The sequence below is a fragment of the Hylaeus anthracinus genome, unplaced genomic scaffold (assembly GCF_026225885.1).
Source record: "Hylaeus anthracinus isolate JK02 unplaced genomic scaffold, UHH_iyHylAnth1.0_haploid 3, whole genome shotgun sequence".
NCBI lineage: Eukaryota > Metazoa > Arthropoda > Insecta > Hymenoptera > Colletidae > Hylaeus > Hylaeus anthracinus.
This window is the reverse complement of record NW_026535284.1, coordinates 12,580,972-12,599,225: the sequence shown is the minus strand read 5'-3', so window position 1 is coordinate 12,599,225 and position 18,254 is coordinate 12,580,972. Positions and strand designations below refer to the sequence as shown.

General features: G+C 44.6%; 2 protein-coding genes and 1 long non-coding RNA gene across 9 annotated transcripts in view; 2 read left to right on the top strand and 1 right to left on the bottom strand.

Moving 5' to 3' along the window:
- LOC128893574 (ecdysone 20-monooxygenase-like) overlaps positions 1-3,053 on the top strand; it is a 13,004-nt gene extending 9,951 nt beyond the window's left edge. The window contains exons 11-12 of one of the 2 annotated variants that reach the window (XM_054154625.1): positions 2,802-2,846; positions 2,922-3,053. In XM_054154625.1, coding sequence (XP_054010600.1) covers positions 2,802-2,834 — 33 coding nt within the window. In that variant the 3' untranslated portion in view covers positions 2,835-2,846; positions 2,922-3,053. The remainder of the gene's footprint in view (positions 1-2,801; positions 2,847-2,921) is intronic. The other variant, XM_054154626.1, reaches the window with a different exon arrangement.
- Positions 1-18,245, bottom strand: part of LOC128893568 (uncharacterized) — a 19,515-nt gene extending 1,270 nt beyond the window's left edge. The window contains exons 1-25 of one of the 3 annotated variants that reach the window (XM_054154608.1): positions 18,091-18,245; positions 11,618-11,718; positions 11,415-11,530; positions 10,379-10,538; positions 10,124-10,157; positions 6,947-7,088; positions 6,662-6,841; positions 5,731-6,111; positions 5,423-5,614; positions 5,289-5,350; positions 4,989-5,177; positions 4,740-4,911; positions 4,564-4,671; positions 4,429-4,499; positions 4,225-4,351; positions 3,875-4,127; positions 3,613-3,728; positions 3,364-3,505; positions 3,134-3,268; positions 2,893-3,043; positions 2,627-2,754; positions 2,414-2,542; positions 2,181-2,335; positions 1,742-2,096; positions 123-1,672 (exon numbers count right to left, since the gene is read on the bottom strand). In XM_054154608.1, the coding sequence (XP_054010583.1) occupies positions 123-1,672; positions 1,742-2,096; positions 2,181-2,335; positions 2,414-2,542; positions 2,627-2,754; positions 2,893-3,043; positions 3,134-3,268; positions 3,364-3,505; positions 3,613-3,728; positions 3,875-4,127; positions 4,225-4,351; positions 4,429-4,499; positions 4,564-4,671; positions 4,740-4,911; positions 4,989-5,177; positions 5,289-5,350; positions 5,423-5,614; positions 5,731-6,111; positions 6,662-6,841; positions 6,947-7,088; positions 10,124-10,157; positions 10,379-10,538; positions 11,415-11,530; positions 11,618-11,684 (5,115 nt within the window). In that variant the 5' untranslated portion in view covers positions 11,685-11,718; positions 18,091-18,245. Of the gene's footprint in view, positions 1-122; positions 1,673-1,741; positions 2,097-2,180; positions 2,336-2,413; positions 2,543-2,626; positions 2,755-2,892; positions 3,044-3,133; positions 3,269-3,363; positions 3,506-3,612; positions 3,729-3,874; positions 4,128-4,224; positions 4,352-4,428; positions 4,500-4,563; positions 4,672-4,739; positions 4,912-4,988; positions 5,178-5,288; positions 5,351-5,422; positions 5,615-5,730; positions 6,112-6,661; positions 6,842-6,946; positions 7,089-10,123; positions 10,158-10,378; positions 10,539-11,414; positions 11,531-11,617; positions 11,719-18,090 lie in introns of those variants that run through there. The other 2 variants (XM_054154609.1, XM_054154611.1) reach the window with 2 other exon arrangements.
- On the top strand, positions 6,980-18,254 carry LOC128893590 (uncharacterized). Of its 4 annotated transcripts, XR_008461378.1 has the most exons (7): positions 6,980-7,120; positions 8,756-8,874; positions 9,050-9,173; positions 10,783-11,013; positions 12,719-12,904; positions 17,230-18,006; positions 18,115-18,247. It is a non-coding gene; the product is annotated as an uncharacterized LOC128893590 (long non-coding RNA). The 4 variants fall into 4 exon arrangements; XR_008461380.1 differs by lacking the exon at positions 10,783-11,013 and having other exon boundaries at positions 17,230-18,039; positions 18,115-18,254; XR_008461377.1 differs by lacking the exon at positions 10,783-11,013.

The window sequence follows — 18,254 nt, the reverse complement described above, 5'->3', positions numbered from 1 at the left end:
AGATTTCATTTAATTATACTACAACTTTCAACAGATGGACAGATTCGCAGTAGTACGTAGAAATATAGAAATTCTCTATAGAGGTAGTCAAACCAAGTTTTCGACGTCGAATAGGGACTCACCCCGATAGATTTTCGAACGGTTCTCGCAGCAGGGCCAACGCTGCTCCCGCTGCTGCTGCTCCTGCTGGCAGGTATCCTGGTGACGGTGGATCGTGGGTTCACTCGTCGTTTCTCAATGGTTTTCGGCGGCAGTGGGGTGTTCGACGGACTCTTCCTCAAATCATTGGTCAGGGCACAGATCGCCGAGGTGTAAGTGCGAAGGCGAGAATGATTCGGCACCAAGTTTTTCACAGTGTTCACCGAAGTGGCGCTGTTCAGAGAGCTTCGCGAGCTGCGCAAACTGCTTCTTGACCCTGAACGCTCCACCTCGTTCCTCGGGTTGCTCGACGGAAACGTCATGTTCGAGTTTCTTTGTATAGCATCCGCCTTTCCTGGAGCAACGTCTCTCTTCAAACTGTTGGTTCGTTTAGGTAGGAAGCTGGTCTTCTCGCCTGTCTTCCTCATCGAGCTGGCTCGTTTCTCGAACCCTTTGACGGAGGTCAACGCTTTGTCGATGGACTTGTTCTCGTCAACGTGCTCCTCGCAGGCGATGATCGCAGGGCGTGGGCGATCGGTATCGTTTCCAGAGTAGCGTAATTCAGCTGGTGAACATCGCGTCGAATCGTGGGTGTCCGTTTCGTAGTTGCCAGATGATGTTTCCTGGCTCAACGTTTCGGAGACTAAGCTCTGGGTCTCCTCGAAGCCTTCGTCGTTCATTTCTTGATCTCTACCCTTGGCTGAGGGTGGTGGCAACGGGGAGGAGGCCGAAGTCGTGACGCATATGTCTGGAACGAACCTTCCGCGGAACACGGAGGTATCCATAGATTGAGGTGGTTGGATTCTAATCTCGTCTCGACTCGATTCCAATCGCTTAATTTCAGGGCTGCCACTGAGATCTTTGTAAACATCACTGTTCGCTACCCTGTTCTTTGGATCCTCGATCAGATCGGTCTGATCCTCGTTACGTTCGTCCTGGCGAGAGTTCAAAGACGGCCTGTAATCCTGAGTTATCACCCTATCTCGCGATGAACCGTTTTGAATTTGATTCACCTGACTAGGTGGATTGTTCGTCAACCTTATCGCCTCCTTCACTTGACTAGGATCGATCATGCTCCTCTGCCGTTCCCGACTGGTCACGGCTCTCTCAGCGAGAACTGTCAAGGATGGCTCTCGTGGACGGGATTCTTGCATTACGGGGCTGAGGACAGTGTTGGTCACTGCTAAAACTGGCGGTGGTTGGCTGACAGGGAGCCTGGAGCTTCTGTGCGTCAAAGTTATCGGTCGCGACAGCCGTTGAAGATCCTCGCCCGAACGGGTGATGTCTGCCAGTGCGGCGTCGATGTCGAAGGAGGACGCCTCGCGACGCTTCAATTTGTCCTGCCAGACGCGAAGCATGCTGTCCTCGTCCCGATTGTCTTCCGACAGTGGCAAAGTGAGAGGTCGTTGGGCTGGTTTCTCCTCGAAGGGCTCCGAAACTGCGATGTCTTTGGTGGGCTCCTTCTCCGGCGTGTCCTGCTGGACCTTCTTGTATCTTCGAGTCCTCCTTGTCGCCGAATACCTGTCGAAGTTACCTGAAACGAATACATCGATGATGTTCCCGTTCGATGTCACAGGGTACGTTTCACTCGATAAAAATATACCTGTACCGAAGTCTGCGTTACTATTCGCATTTTTCACGACCGTGTTTTTAAGGTCTCGACTTTGAAAGGACCCGTTGCAGCGTTCCCTCTTGCAAGGCTCTTTCTCCACTGGCTTTACTTCCTTCGGAGGACTGAACAGCTTCCTGGTCGCCGGAGGAGTTTCAATGTTATCCGAATCGATCTCGATTTTGTCGCTGATTTTCTCCTCCTCGCCTCTCTTGTACTTGGAGAACCTTCGCGAACCAGAGACCTGAGAGCTGCTGTAGGGCTGGCGCAGATAGATCGTTAGTTCGTCCTGAGGATCCTGGTTCACGGTATCGTTGATCTTCTTCTTTCTGTCCTCTTCTTTGATCGACTGCGGTCATTGAACGCGATCGTTTGAAATGTTGCATACAAGAAACGATTATAACTTGTTCTAGATTATCAGCGGAATACCAACCTGCAAGGTACTGGAGGTGAGGATGTTTTCTGTGCTGAGTCTCGATCTTAGCCTACGGGAATAACGTGGGTCAGTCTCTTCCATACTATTTGGTACGTTCAAGCTAGACTTCCGCCAAGGAGATTTGTCCTTCTGGGACGGGTGCGTTTCGGCTTCTGTAACGAACCAAAAGTAAGTTACACTCTTGGTATAGTAATTATAATTAATGAAGGTTGTAAAATAGCGGAGGTAACCTTCTATAGCTTCCATTGTACGCATCACGTCCGTCTTCTCCACCGACGGACGCCAGTCGTATACTTCAGAGTCGTAAACTTCGTGCGTGGAATTACCTTCGTTCGGTGTGTTCGTCTTGCCTTCACTTTCTACGCACCCGATATGCCAAGAATCAAATTAAAAGGGAACACTTCGCCGTGGCCATTCAAGGTAACGATACCTGTCTCACTTACCCGAGTCTTCGAAGGACCGTCGATTCGCTTGGTGCAACTGTCTCGCTTTTCTTTGAAGTTCTTCACCCGCACGATCTTCCTTCTCGTTCTCCGACAGCCACGCCTCGATCTTCTGCCTCCATGCTTTTCTGTTTCGATGTAGATATAAACATAATAATAGTCTTTCTCGTTGCAGGGTGAATACGTCGAGGAATTTAGTTCAAAATGAAGAAAATGTAAGGTGAAGTATAATTGTGTTGTTATCAACGAGTATTAATTGGTCGTACCCAGCAGGTTTTGTTTCTTCTTCTTGCAGGAAAGGCTTGTTCTCCACCAAAGGTGACGGGGAGCTCGGTCTCTCTCGGTCAGCAGAGAAATCGGCGTTCAGAAGATCGCTCCTGCGAGATTGGCCTCGAGTTCTTCGAGCCCACGACCGATCTATTCATTAAATCAACCAAACGAACATCAATTTCCCTGATTTTTAGCCTTTCTTGTTCAACAGACTTTGTAATATTTGGCGAATCGTACCTAAACTACCCCAAGACTTCCTTTCGCGTGTATTGTCTTGTCCCGATGTCCTCAAAAAGTCCATCAGGTTGCCATCGTCGTCCTCGCAGGGTATTCGACTTCTGCGACGACGAAGAGTACCGTTTGGCGTAACATCTACAATGAAGTATAAGAATTGTTTAGGATCGCATAGACAGGCTTCTGAATGTATTCAGTCCACGTTGTAGCACGAGTTATGGTCTTTACGGAACCTGGAGAGTATGTTTCTTCTTTGGTAGACAGTTGATCGGCCGTGCCCCCCGAACAGGACCCCAAGCGACGTCGAATGCTCGGAGATCCAGCGATCGAGACGTCTTCGTCCGACGTGACTCCTCCGTTTTGCAATCTTTTAATCTGCATTGGTAAAGAAAGGGCGTATACGAGTAACTCAATCGACCAGAAGTATAAGCGCAGCCGCAGCCATACTTTCTTCGGAGCGAGAAATAGACGGGAGCGCTTACCTTGGCATCGTTGCGACTATAATTTCTTTGAGGTAAACCGGTATGGAGATCGAAGAGGCCGTAATCGATTAGGTTGCATTCGGATTCTGAGGCTGGCGTCTCGGCTTGATTCGTTACTATAAAATACTCTGTACTTAGAAGTTGACAGCACTATATACCGAATAATTAGTCAGCATTGCATATCTCGAGAGACCCACTATACATTAACAATGAAATAAAAATGAAAGAGTTGGAAGAATAAATTGGGAATGCATCGACTCACGGAATCGCTTCTTGGCCAAAAGCTGTTCCTCTCGTTGCTTGCGCCTCGCTAAGACTTGTTCTTCCTGGATTCTTCGCCTTTCGTTCTCCGCGACAGCCTGATTGAACTTCTGACAGAACTGGTGGAATATCTTGAAGCACTCCTCGATCTTGAAGGTGTTCGTGTCCTCGCAGAAGAATTCAGCGAGGGATCGCCTTACAGTTTCGAGCTCCTCCATGTCGCCTTTCAGCTGGCTCATCTCTTGCTCTGCCATCTGAGGTCCCAAAGTTTTCCAACCAACCAAAATTAATTTAGCTATCCTATCCTTCACGATTGTACCTTTTATATTACATAAATGTTTTCAGGTGTACCTGCAAGAACTGAGCCATTTGTTCCTGTATGTCGATCTCCGTGGAAGGAAGCTGGATCTGCGCTTTGATCTTCTTAATCTTTGTATCCAGAGCGTTGAACTCGTTGTTCAACTGCTCCGTCGTGGTCCTTGTTCCCCAAAGAAAATAAGACAGAGGATAGAATACCTCGGAAATGAATATTGTTTCTACGTTTAATGCACTCACTTCGTAGCAGCTTCCAACGTGTTCATGCTCTTCGCGAAATCGAGTAAGTCCTTCCGTTTCCTCTCAGCTTGCTGGGAGTCGAAACGTTCAAATGTGAAACAAACGATTTTTGAAATGTTATGACAAGTACCTTACCAGAGCCACGTAATGTATAAGATTCATTCCAGGCTTGTTCGCTCGAATCTCCGTCAACTTTTGCAAGGAGGACAGCTTCACCCCAGCAGCGTTCCCAGCGTATCCACCCTGCGACATTGATTTCAATATACCATCCAAGAATCTGTTTTACGTTGGTTTAAGCTTGACTTCCGTACCGAGTTGAGAAAGTTCCCAGCAACTAGAACCATGTAAAGCACCTCCTGAAGCGGTTTGTTCGTCATGAGATCCTCACCTGCGAGGATCATCGAGTTGATGCTCGGTTCTAGGTAGCCCATGTTAGCGGCAAATTCTTCCTTCAGCAACATACACTCTATGCGTAGTTTATAACTATCGATGAACCAAGAAAGAAAGCAATTAGACCCGCGGGTGGAGGGACAGTGAGGTATCACATTTAATTCTCGTACTTTGGTACTTGGACGAGCTGCAGGAAGAACTTCTCGGCGTTTCCAAGCTTCGACTTGTCCCCGTCGAAGCTCTTGAGCATTTCCAGCTCGTCCACCTCGGGCAGGATCTTCAGGAGGCCTCTCAACTTCTCTGCGCCGATGTCGTCATGACCGCCGTCCTTTATGAGCTGGATTATGTCCTCGTTCGAGCTGCAATATTCGTTTGGTGTTGATGTCATAATTATTCAAAGGTATCTATTGCATAATTTTATTCTACTTGAAAACAAAAAGTTATACGAATTAATAATAATGGATGCTTGCCTTCGGAACTGCTTCAGGAATATGTTCACGTTCAAGCTTCTCTTACCGTCCAGTAGCGCAATCTAAAATGTTTAATATATTTGTAGGAACTGAAGATGGAGGAACGTTCTTTGCGAGGCTTGTTAAAATGGTACCTCTGTTGGTTCCCGTCGTCGTCTCTCAGCATCCGAGTTGTTTCCGTAGGAGGAGGAACAGGAGGCAGCGGGCAACATTGGAGGCACTTGCTGGCAGAACAGACCTTCCATCTCTGCCCAGTCTATGTCCGCCATGGGAGAGTTTTGGTGGTCGTTGGCTACCAGAGCCCAGATGTTTCGCTTGCCCACTACCTGCGCGTGAAAAGGCGATAGAATGTTTGGTCCATGTTTTTCACATTTGCATCCGGCATAAATCCACACCATTTAACTTAGAAATAGATATGCGAATAGAATGTAGGCAAGCGTACTTTGTGGTTGGGTATCTTATTCCAATTGATGGTTTTCATCTTTGCCTTGGGGGTGGGTATTTCCTGTTGCGGTAGGAGCCTCGCGTGATTATTGGGTGGCTCGGGGGTGGGCGCCCGTGTGACTGGTAGCACGTGGAGCGGCGGCGGGATGGGCGGTGGTTCCATCGATGCATCGGCTTGGGTAGCGTTGGCGGTAAAAAGCGGCGGGGGCGGTGGTGGCGGCAGAACGAGGCCTTGGCTCGAGGAGTTGGGTGTTAGGGTACCGGGAGGCGGTGGCGGAGGTGGCAAAGGTGGCAGAGGTGAATTGTTTACCGGTAACGATGCCTTTCGAGACGTTCCGCACGTCTGCTCGGTGCCTCGGCAGTGACAGCATAGATTCGTCTGCGAAACAAAAATAATGCGAAGCAAACGTAAAAGAATTAGTCAATTAAAGGAATCGATTCATTGTTTCATTAGAAAAGTACTCTATTTTCATCATTCCTTTTCTCTTCACTTGTCTTTCTATTCATTTTAAACAACTTTGAACCTACGTTCCTGAACTATTTCTTTTGTCTAAGGTCCCTGTAAACATAATGGTCAGCTGGCCATTCCTTGATGGGTCCGCCTAAGATCGCTCGGTTCGTTTCGCTCGTGAAAGGTAAAAGCGAGAAATGTTGCAAGCGTTGCGTCATTTCGCGTTAGGCAGACGACATTGAACAATCGTACGAGAAACTTGCGTGAAATTTTAACAACCTGACGTAACCGATACACGAGGCCCGAGTCGAAACGAGTCGCGATTACACGATAGGGGAAAGTATCGAGCGATAGCAGCCGACGGAAGTTGGTACCAAGGCTTGCTCCTAATATTTTGATTGTTTCATTAATATAAACTATCAAAATACAAATATTTGTCTTACAGGAAACAAAACGAAGAGACTAGAGTGGAACTTACCTGAAGACTAGGCGATCGCAGCAACTTGGTGGCGTCTTCTCGATTTTCTAAAAGAGTCGCTCTGTGCACCAGCGTCTCAGCCGTGTCCCATGCTAAGTCGCTGGCGGCGTCTTTGGGATCCAGGCGCAGCAGATGTTGAAGAATGCTCAGGAATGGTATTTCTTGCGGGGTGTCTGCAATCTGAAGTACGGACAGAGCGCGTTGGCTTATCGATGGCTTTTAAAATAGAAACCAGCAGGATCTAAGAGTCTACTGAGTTTGTTAATCGTCGATGAGCTCCCTTACTTGTCCTAGAATCGCGTAGAAAACGTCCACGTGGGAGGATAGATCGATTCCAGGCGGGCCGTGATTTGACAACTCCTCGTCGGTCTCGCGCTGGTCGTCGAAGACGTCGAGCTGCACTGTAAGGTCCGGAGCGTGGCTCTTCCTGCAAGAACAATCGTCACCTTCCTGATCCGGGTACATTTTAAGCCTTTACGTAGTTGTTCGCTCTATTTCCGTCCCACTCGACACACATGTCTTTTCTAGAATTTCAATTTCTCCGCTCTAGCCATTCCCATTCTTCCTCTTCACCCCAGGGCTCGTACTTATCTCGATTTTCATAATTTTAGTATATATTCGTGGAATCTTATTCCGAGTAGAACTTTCTCTTGTAAAGAACAGTTTCTTGGCCACGAGTGTTATATCATTTCATAGCTGTTTCCTTTTAGAACTTTGTTTTTGTAGCAAGAAATTAATAGTAATCGCTCCAACGAATACAAAAAAGAATATTATAAAGGAAATCCATCGAATGGCATAGGGTACATGGCCAAGAAATTAGTCTTCTCAGAATTCTATTCGAAATGAAACGTCACAAACTCTCGCATCTACTCACACACATTCTTTGACTTATCACTCAACTGTTTTTCTATCAACTGGATTCTCACGTGTTCTATCTGTTATGATAGACCAGGAAGGAGTGTCGATGGTGTACCATAAATTGGCGTCGCTTCCGTTTAGAGCGTTCGATCCGTTATCATCCGGTTATTCTTATTCCGTAGGTGTGTCGTACGTGTTTGTCATAGTACTTAATATTCTCGAGCAATCATCTCGCGCATAAGGGAACTCGTTAAAATTATTGTTAGCTACACGAAGAATAGCGCCGTGTTAGCGAGGCGATGAGCGTCCCCTAATGAGGAAGAACGTTTCTAATAATGATTCTTTAGAAAGGGTAATACAAATTTCGAGGAATCTAATATAACATTTGATGACAAAAATTACTGTTTCCCAAAGGTAATAACTGCTGTACAACGCGTCGCGTCACAGAGTAGTTAGGAATCTTCTAGACCGCGCGAGTCTAAACATTTTAAGAACCACTGGTCTAGAATTTGCCACCACCGTTCTCGAACACCCTGTAGACAAGTTTACACGGTTCGTATGCGCGGTGAACTCCAGTCGCGTTTCAAACACGATTTCCGTCTCCACGATGCACAACCAAAAATAGTCGGCGTCTTCGCGGTTGTCTGACCGTGTCGTCGATCCTCTGCCCTCTGAAAGCCAGGGAACGTTTAAAAATTCCGAGCGGCAAATGTACAAATTTCGCTTTTCACTGAACACGCGCGTCTTCGCCAAGGCTGGCCCTCTGGGGCCGTCGATAATTACCAGAGAGATAATTACTGACGAGAGGTCGAGTTTGGGAACGTTGCAAAACGTTGAGACTTTGAGAACTTGGGGCAATCTTGACAGTGACTGGCGCAGCAGTCTCTCGATCGGAGGAGCACTGCACTGATCGCTCCAGCGAGTCGCAGCTGCAGGTGCATCGCGCGTAGAGTTAATTCGGGCTTTTCTCTCTCCCTTCGAGTTCCCTGCCTCGCTTTTCCCTTTTTTCCTTTCCGTGCTCTCCTCCGTTTTGCACGAAGGTTCCTCCTGCATACCTTTTCTCTCTGCGTCGTTTTTATTCGCGAGTAGGGGTCCCAATCTGACTTCGATATCAACCCCTGATGCTTAAAGTCTCTACCTGTATTACACGAAACGTTTAGAAACGACTCCATTCTTCAGTTATTTATACCTCTAGAATTATCGAGTATCTAATGGCGCACGTGTTCTGTCATTCAGCGGAGGAACGCGAAAATCGGAGGGAGACAGGTCGAGTTCTTTCCCTGTCAGACTCTCGGCTCCATTAACGTTGTCAGGAATTCGGGAAGACAGAGGGCGAAGAGGAAAAAGAAAATTCCGTAAGTGTGCTTCTATTTTTCGGACGAATGGTGCCACGATCCTCGTATCCTTGACATTCCTCTCGTAGCCAAACTTTTGTGTCGACGGTCTCGATTTTTATCACATGACCGACTCTTTAGGCCTTGATCAACGATTTGACAAACTTTAACGACTGAACGAATTTGATTTTTTTAGGAGAGGACAATCCTAGTTTAAGGGGTATAACTATCTTGTTAGCCCACGAGATAATTAGAAGTTCAGCGCAGAAAGACAAACACAGTGATTCAAAGAGTTGAAGAGATTATACTACTTGGATTGAGTAAGTAGAATGTGGTTTGTGATAATAGTTTTGCAATTTGCTCGTGACGGGTAAGTGATATTCCGTTGATCGTGAATTCTTAGAGACAATTCCTCCGGGCGATATTTAAAGCGACTTCTTCGAATAGTTTTGCTCGATCAAGAATAGTTTGCACGTCCGTCATCCCGCGGAGGAATGACAGATAGTACTATTCCTGTAGAGAGTGATTTAAGCGAAGACCCAAAGGAAACGTTAAAACCCTCAGACGGTGCTTAGTGATTCGTAAATGTAAATTCTCGTCGTGGAATCCGTATTTCCGCCGTTATCTCTCTCCCTTTTGTTGATCGGGTATTGTTTACACAACAACGATCGCGACGATAACGCTAATGGGAGTGCACGTGCACGATTCATCTCGTGCAAGTGTTCTTCGAACTTTTTTGGGAAGCTTCAGAAATAAATGTGGGTTTCTCGTGGTTCCTTTTGCTCTAAATTTATGAATGAATAATTATTATTCTTATAGGGTATTAAACTATTAATGTAAATACAGACTCAATTCATGCTGTGAAAGTCCGCTCCCTCGTGATCGTTTTAATGATAGCAATGTCATTAGTAATTAGTTCGGGTGAAATGAAATTTTGATTTCTTTTAACGATTCTGATTCTCCCCAAACTTTCCTCGATAGATAGGAATTGAAGAACGATGACTGGTTTTGGATTAGTGCATGCAATTGTTTACGCGTTGCATAGGCCGAGTGCTTCTTCCGTTGGTTAACCAATCCTTGATATAATTGCTTAATAGTCCTGGCTAGATGCGTACGACGCTCGATGCATGCGCGACATTAACATTAGGTGCAAATGAGAAGGTGTGGGTACAATAAGGCGCCCTTTCGTAACGTTCATTATTATTTATTATTCAACAATGTTAAGGTGTTAATCAGTTAATGTCGTGAATCCGGGTCGTCGAGTACTCACCGCAGCTCGTTCAGGATCGGGAGGAGCTTCAAACCTGGAAGGAGAAGACAATAGTGGACTTTTCAATTGTCACTTTCCTCGAGGGGTTACCCCACCTTGACTATTTTTAAAAAATCGACAGGCACAAACGCTTGCGTTGAAATTGTAAATTAAATTTAATTCCTGCAATTAATTCCTAAGGAATCACTATTCTATTTTTTTCAAAATGGTGTAACTCCTTAAGTTTAGATTCTGAGATTTTAGAGTTGTACCAACCGATGAACTCGTTGCGAATTCGTATGCGATCCTTGAGCACCGGCGTGGAGATGACCAAACAATTTATAAAAGCTAATAGGGCCGTCTGATAGTCCTCAGCGGTCGCTTTCTGGAGCTCATCGACCACGATTCGCAGTCGATATCGCTCACCTTTCTTTTCCTGTAACGTTTCAACCATTTAAACCCTCTAAAAGAGAACTTTCGTTAACCCTTTGCAATCTTACATAATTCTAAAGTCACATAGTCATCGATACCAACATATTATTTATGTCCAATTCAATTCTATTACTAAAGGAATAGCCTACGATCTATTTTTATTATAAATCTAGATATTGTCAATATTTATTCCTGGTGCAACCATGAAATCTAGTTCAGCAGGCTAATATAACTTATGTATGTTACAGAGGGTTAAGCGTTATCGGCGCACCATTAGCTGGATCATGCGCCGCGCCGATTCCACGGCTGGTCCAGCGCGAATTATGTTTGCTCTGGGTAACTCGAATATTCGATAAGACGGCGAGCCTCGTATTTAACGGACGATTAACGCGACAAATTGCTACACGATAAAACGCATATTTCACAACGCCGTTGCACGAGCTAGTATGCCGCGAATGTAACTCTGCAGGAACGTTACGGTGTGTAGATCATTCTTTTGTTTGTCGAGGGAAGGCCTTGAACTGTGACTTTTATCCAAGCTTAGCACCGCCACCACGCGCCTCTGTACCTTCGACGAACAGGACGGTTACGGCAAACCAGAGATGGGCAAAACAATAGATAACGAGACATTTATCCGTGATTTTATTTTTAGATAAACAACAGTCACAAGTATTTTAAAGTGAGATAATCATTGAAGAGGAACTGCACTTGTTAAAGAGGAATTTTCGTTTCAAACTAGATGCTTAGTTTTTGAGTTCATCACCGATGGTCCAAAGATTCAGTTGCAATTCTAACTTTGCCCATCTCTGATAGTGACCTCCTGCTGAACGAGGCATCTTTGTTTTTCATTTAAAACCCGGGAAATTTCGTGGACCATCACCTGATACGCGTGGAGAGTGTCGATGGCTCTCTGCCTCCCATCCTGGCTGTAAACACAAAGCGCGGAAAGCAATTCCACCACTTGTTTCTTCACCGAGGGACAGGCGGTGTCTAACGCTGAAATCGAACGAGAGAACGCATCGATAAGCGCGATGCGACTAGGACAGTCGGGATTTAAACCGTCGAGGACGTTGAATAATTTACCCGAGGCGAGCTTGACGCAGTAATCAGGATTGTCGACGATATAGTCGAGACCAACGTGGGAATCCATGTTGACTGCATTTGTGGAAGTCCGTTTCCCGAGTCTGAAACAAACGAACAATACTGTCTTCAACAAATGCTCGTTCTAATGAAGAACTCGAAGGAAACATGCATTTTCCTCGCCCAAGTTTATGCCAAGTATTTTTCTCAGGTGGTTAAATATGAATACTAAGAAATAAGAGAAGCAAATTGGTTTCTCGATTAGTATACTTTTGTATTGACAATTGCAGCGTCGATAAAATGGATAAAGGTTTAACAACGTCGTTGCGAAGCTCGAGAGAAAATGTCAGAGCATTGCGCGCGAATTTAAATGTTCCTTTAAGACGAGTCGACGTGGAAACGGGTACTTGGAGGAAAATCAAACGCCATTTAACGTTTCATAACGAACACTGAACTTTTCTTGGTGCAGATAATAGCGAACGATGCCTAGGGAACAGCCTCTTTGTTACGTATCGCGCGATCGCTAGGTAAAGGTTGGGAATCCGGTTCTGCGTGCACGAAAATGATGTTTTCATCCTAGAATGTCTTTCAAGACCCATCTCAAGTTTCTACGAAACGAATTTGTACGCGTTAATACTCTTTATTGACGTAATTTTCTTGTTTTTTTTTTTTATATTTCAACTGTTCCTATACTTCATTCACTATTCTGCAACCGTTTTAAACGATGGTATCGCTTCGCATCGCATCTCGAATCGCGAATCGTGGATCGCGTTGGTCGTTCCAAGAAGGTTAATGGTTCTCTTAGTCGACAATTTTTCGCGAAACCTTCTCAATTGGTAGCAACGAATAGAGTGGAGCGAGGTCTAGGTTGAGAACACGTATCGTGCTTCATCCACGTGCACTTGGACGCATAAGTACGTTAGTATGACTAATGTTGCTCGGTTGGAGGAAAAAGGTATTGCGTGTCGTTTCGTTTAATGACGAAAAAATTGCCCACGATTTGCTTTCATGCTTGACTTTGTTATCGTATCATTTTTCTTCTGATACCTCTTTTTGTTTATATTTCGTTCGTTATGTTGCCATTCCTAATTTTTTTCTGTGCAGACACGGTCCAATTTCCATAAACAAGTAGACAATTCTGATGAACATAAAGATACAAGAAGAGGATGAGAATGTATCATGGAAGATGGAAGAGAAGCGACGAGCTCATGTTTAAAAGAAGCTTAGGAATCCATGGAACGTGCATCGACTGTGAGAGAGTTGAAATGGTGGAGACACAGGAAAAGGAAGGTTGGGATATCTATATATTTAAGAGAATAAGGAAAATTGTGTGCCCCGAGCACGTGTCTTAAAGTAAACGAGTTAGGTGCCATTCGAGAGGTCTTGAGGTTTGAGGTTGCGCCATTTCTGGGCGCCCCCCGGAAGTTGGCGAACTGTTACAACTAGGTCAACACAAAATTAACATATAAGACAGTCATACATACTAACATTAAAAGTCTTTTTCTTCGAAGCTATTATGAGGCGTGCTTTTTCAATCGATCATCGTGAATTTGAATGAAGAAATTGAAGGAAACATCCATTTTTCTCAAGTTTGCTCAAGCTTCGACGCCCCCTCAGAGGCGTTAAATACGAATATTTAAATAAGGAAACCGACGACTCCCATCGTGAAAAGTGTCTCCAATGATCCCAGTCTCGCCATGAGACCGTGAACGAGAGAATACACGAGAGATGGAAAAAAGGTGCGAGAGAGTAAGAGTGAAAGGGCAGTAGAGGAAGAGCGGGAGAGAGAGGGGAAAGACCATAGGATTGCGTCACCATATGCATGCACATACCTCTAGTCACGTTTAAAAATAGATACCCGAATAATAAGGACCCGCGGGTGAAGATTTTTCGCGATAAATCGCACGGTTTGGATCGTATAGATTCGATATCCCGCCGAGGGTGTCGATTAAAACCGCGGGAGCGCCAGCATGTCGACGATAAAATCAATTATCAATCGAGGAACTGCTTCGATCGTTCCATTTCCATAGACGATTCACGATTTAAAATTTATTTATGCGGTTTTCTTTCTATTTGTCCAATATTCATCTATTAACAAAGCATATGAAATGAATTTTGTTAACACGATCTTACGAAGAGTAGATTCAAGATTCGATACGCGATAGCTACGTTTACCTTATACCCGTGATAAAGACGTTAATTATGAATCCCCGTGTCCCGATACAAGCGGAAAGGACACCGATTCGAGTGGTCGGTAAGGGAGATTTGCGAGTACGTACACGCAACTCCGAATATAACGACCAGTAGAGGCTGGTCGGAGTGATTCATGCTAGTACGCCTTGCTACGGCCGTACTAAGCCATCGGAGCTTCCTGCAATCGTTCCTGCCGACGACCTCGAAGTTCGCACTTGCGTGGCTGCATTTACGGTCACTGGCCATCTTAGGAAGGCCGTGATCGAAACGAGGAAAAAAATAAACAGACCGATCTGGTTTTTTTCCTCGAGGCCCTGTCACCTTTCCAAATTCACGCGAGAACGCCCCAATCGTCTCACGTTCGTCCCTGCGGTAATTGCTGCCAGAAATGGCACCGTTTGATCATTACTCGTATATTCGAGGATGGCAATAGTTAAATATTCGTGTATCAAATGTTTGAACAGTTAAATATTCAAATTATTTGAGTATCACTATTTGAGTATTTAATTCAGTGTTCGAAGAATATTCGAGTAATTATTCGACCACACAAGGATCGAAGAAGTAGTTCCCTGATTGTCCTGAATCATAAGATTGCCATAAATACACTGGCAACGCGTTTACCTTTTTCTCCGAACGTTCAATGAAGACCCTTCATACTTGTTCGCCTTCTCACCCTGTCTGACCTTTCGCACCATTCCACTCGTGCCCGTCCCACCTATCCATAGTGTCATCTGTTTCTACTCGAATATCATCGTATGTCTAAATTCCAGACCTCCTTTTCCTACTTATTCTGTCATCGATACGACTCCCTTTCTTCCAAAAACGCGACCCTTCTGACGTTCTAATCTTCTCTGCCCCTGAACGTGCCACTGCCCCTGACATTCGCAACCCTACATACAGGTCCACATTTTGGGTCCACGATTCTCGCTTCGTTCGACATTTGAATAATTCTGGCTATTTAAATACCCTTCCATTATTCGATTAACAGTATACTATGTACTGAATTAATTTCGCTATGTATTTGTTAAAAACTGTAGCGATAAATTAATTTAAAAATAAAGTAGATAGAAATCTATCAGAATTATTCACGAGAACCAACAAGCTTATAAACTTGGTGGTTTTTTTTCTCCAGCGCTATATGACTTGCATTTATTCAGTATTTACGTGGATTTTCCTTATTCGCGTAATAAAGACGTTATAATAATAACAACAAATAGTTGGTACGAAACGGACCACGATCGACAGTCGATTATCGCGTGGGACGATTTCTAGGCGGAAAAGATTACGTTCAGTCAATTGCGTGGTTCGACTCGAAAGTGGATTGGCCGGGAGGTTGCCTATGCCGAAATTTCAGCGTGATTTATTCATTTATTCGTCGCGTATAGACACGCGCGCCAAAAATGGGCAAAACTAGATCCCAATAACGAATATCGAACGAAACGTATACTTTTATTTTCAATAGATTACAATCTGTTACATCTCTCGTGGGATGAATTACTCCATTAGAAATAAAGAAAAATTCAATATATCAGTACCAATATCGCGACGATGTCGTATCGTGTCGCTGGATAATTTAATTATATCTGTTTACGCCCGGAATGACTGTTTTCACGCTATGTACTATGCGCAAGTATCCCTGAAGAGGTTAATAGCGAGTTAATAGTTTTCATTCTTCGCCTATGATTCGAATAAAATTCTTCCCATCTCCGATCGCCGCGCGTAATAGCGCTCGAGCGGTAAAGAGAAGCGTACCGCAGGCGGTGGATAAATTAGCGCGCAACATCGCGCATAAGATTGCATTTAATAGTTTGGTCGCGACGATTACTAATAGTAGGCAAGCGCAAGAGACGATTGTGGACGTATGCACGAATTTGCGTGTGTCTCGTGTGTATTTAGGCATACGCGCGCGTGTATGAAATAGCGCTCACGGCGGACGTGGGATACCATATCGGGTACCTTGTTGACCTCGCCTCTCTTCTCTGTCTCTCGTTCTTGTTCTCGTTCTGTTTCGTTCGAGAACGCGTACCTCGGTGTGTGTTCACCGACTATCTGCTCTCCTCTCTTCCCACGTCTTTCACTAACTGACAAAAGAACTTTTCGGCCGTCGCCAATGTCGTTCCTCGCAGAGACGAGAGGATTACAGCCATGGAACCGACGTTTCGAATTTCGTGGCCGAAACGGTACCGAGGGGGATCGAGAAAAACAACTATTTCCATGGAAAGATATGGGGAAAATCGAACCGTATCTCGTATCTCCAGCCAGAGATCGTAAATCGTTGGAGTAATCGAACATCGGAGTGCACGTGCGCGGCTCGATAGTATTTGCGACTCGTTTCCTGTTTACTGGGCTGTATTATAGAAAAAGATGTGCACTACCCTTGTAAAAGTAAAATACGGTGATTGCGGTCCTTTAAAGCCTACCCTAAATAATAATACGTATCTACTGTACCAGGATTGAAAGATTGAAAGAAATAAGTACAAGTGATACAAAGCCCTGTTTTTTCAAACAGTAGAAAAGAAAGCAATAAAACAGAGTAAGGAAAAGGATGATAAAATAAAACTAGAAACACGAAGAAGCGTGAACAATGAATAGCAATAAACTGGGGCGTCGGAGTAACGAGAAAAGTAATTGTAGAAGTCGATTCATGGAACGGGGAGCAGCCGATGTACCGACTGTCGCGTACGATCTATCGATGCGCACTATTGATTTTTTATCCGTTCCGCTGCGCTCGATCTGGCGGAACCATCGTTCTGCTTGGTTTCTCTGTCATCGAAATAGTATCGAAAAAATGCTCGTCCTACCCAGAGGCAATTGATAGTTTCGTCACGTTCCTCTTCGCGTGAAAGTCGGAATAATACCGATCGTCCTTGCCTGGACCGAAAACACGTTGATTCTTGCGAACGTCTCTTTGATATACATTTTTTTTTCGCCGCGAAAATATGATCTATATTTACGTATAGATCTCAGACCGAACATCCCTTGTAGCTCTCATTGGTCCGCGGTAAGAATGAATTATGCATTTAGTTCATTATGGAAGAGAACTCGGAGGAAAGAAGTATCAAAACAGTACTCTTCCATTTTTGCAAGGTTGATACGCAGAACGAATGATGAACATTGAATGTATTCTGGAAGGATTCTTTATTATTAATTTGCTTCTATAAGCAAAGGGAGCCTACAATATCTTACTTACACGTCTATCCTCCTGTTTATTTTTTGATCGACAGGGAGAGGAGGGATTCTAAGCACTTAATTCTAAGCTATATTTCTAAAAATTGACAATGTCCCTTATTGAAACTTGACACGTAAATTAAGATTTTTTCCCCTGAAGCATAGTTTGCGATCACATTGCATCGCGCGAGGTAATTGAAATTCGCTAAACGTTTGAGAGGCAAATGCATTAACAGCGATCGTCTCGGTTCTAGGAGCGTGTCCCTCGACCTCGCACTAGGCACACCTGTATACTTCCATTTTAATTGCCGTCGCAAATAATCCGAACTGGGATTTTGAATCATTCTACACCGATACGAGGCAACTGTGGTTACCTTGTCGCAACGTGGTCATGGCCCCGACTGGTCGCGAGGTATAGTGGTCAGGATCGTCCCCCCTTTACTTTTACTTCTGCATCTATGACGCTCATCGACGTCTCCGACCGTACATACGCGTTCGTGGTACACGAAATCACAATTTTTTTTCTACGCCGATCGATTTACCCATCGATTTCGTTGATTCTTTTATTCCCATGCCCAGATAAAATCTACAACCATGGAGAACGAATGTGTTCCTAAATGAAAATACCGGTGGGCTGCTAATTATGTAACTCCGCACTTAAAATACTATTCCTTTGTCGTTAATATCAATCAAGACTTGTAATTAATGATACAGCGTCCGACGTTGCAAGAACATATAGAAATGAAGATATGCAAAACATTAAGTTAATAAAGTATTCGTTAAAGTATAAGACGTATTATTTACACTAACTACTGTTCTTTCATTTTCTAATTCTTAAGGGCTTTGCATCGTGAACAAAGAAACGATTATTTGAACGCTGGAAATAATCGCTGTCGTGACTGTCAGGTTGTCAGGAGAATAACGAAGATAATAACGCACGTGACATTTGACGGAAAGGAAGCGTACCACTTTTCTTAAAAGACGGGGTCCCTCCCAAAGAAACGCCGCGAAGTTTGACAGGTGTTCAACAGGTGAGTTCGTGATTTACGATCAGGAAAAGTAAAGTAAGGGTGAAATGATAAAAATATCGTTCGATCGACGAGATGCTTCCTCACCTTTTGTTCTCATCCAATCAACAGGTTGACCGCCGAGTGGATGGTCCTTAGCTTGATTGGCATCCCTATCGCAGTAGCACGCGACGTCGTGGCGCGCACACACTTTTTTCGTCGAGCACCGATTCGCGGAAACTGCGTTTCATGAGCGCGCGACAGACTGCCGC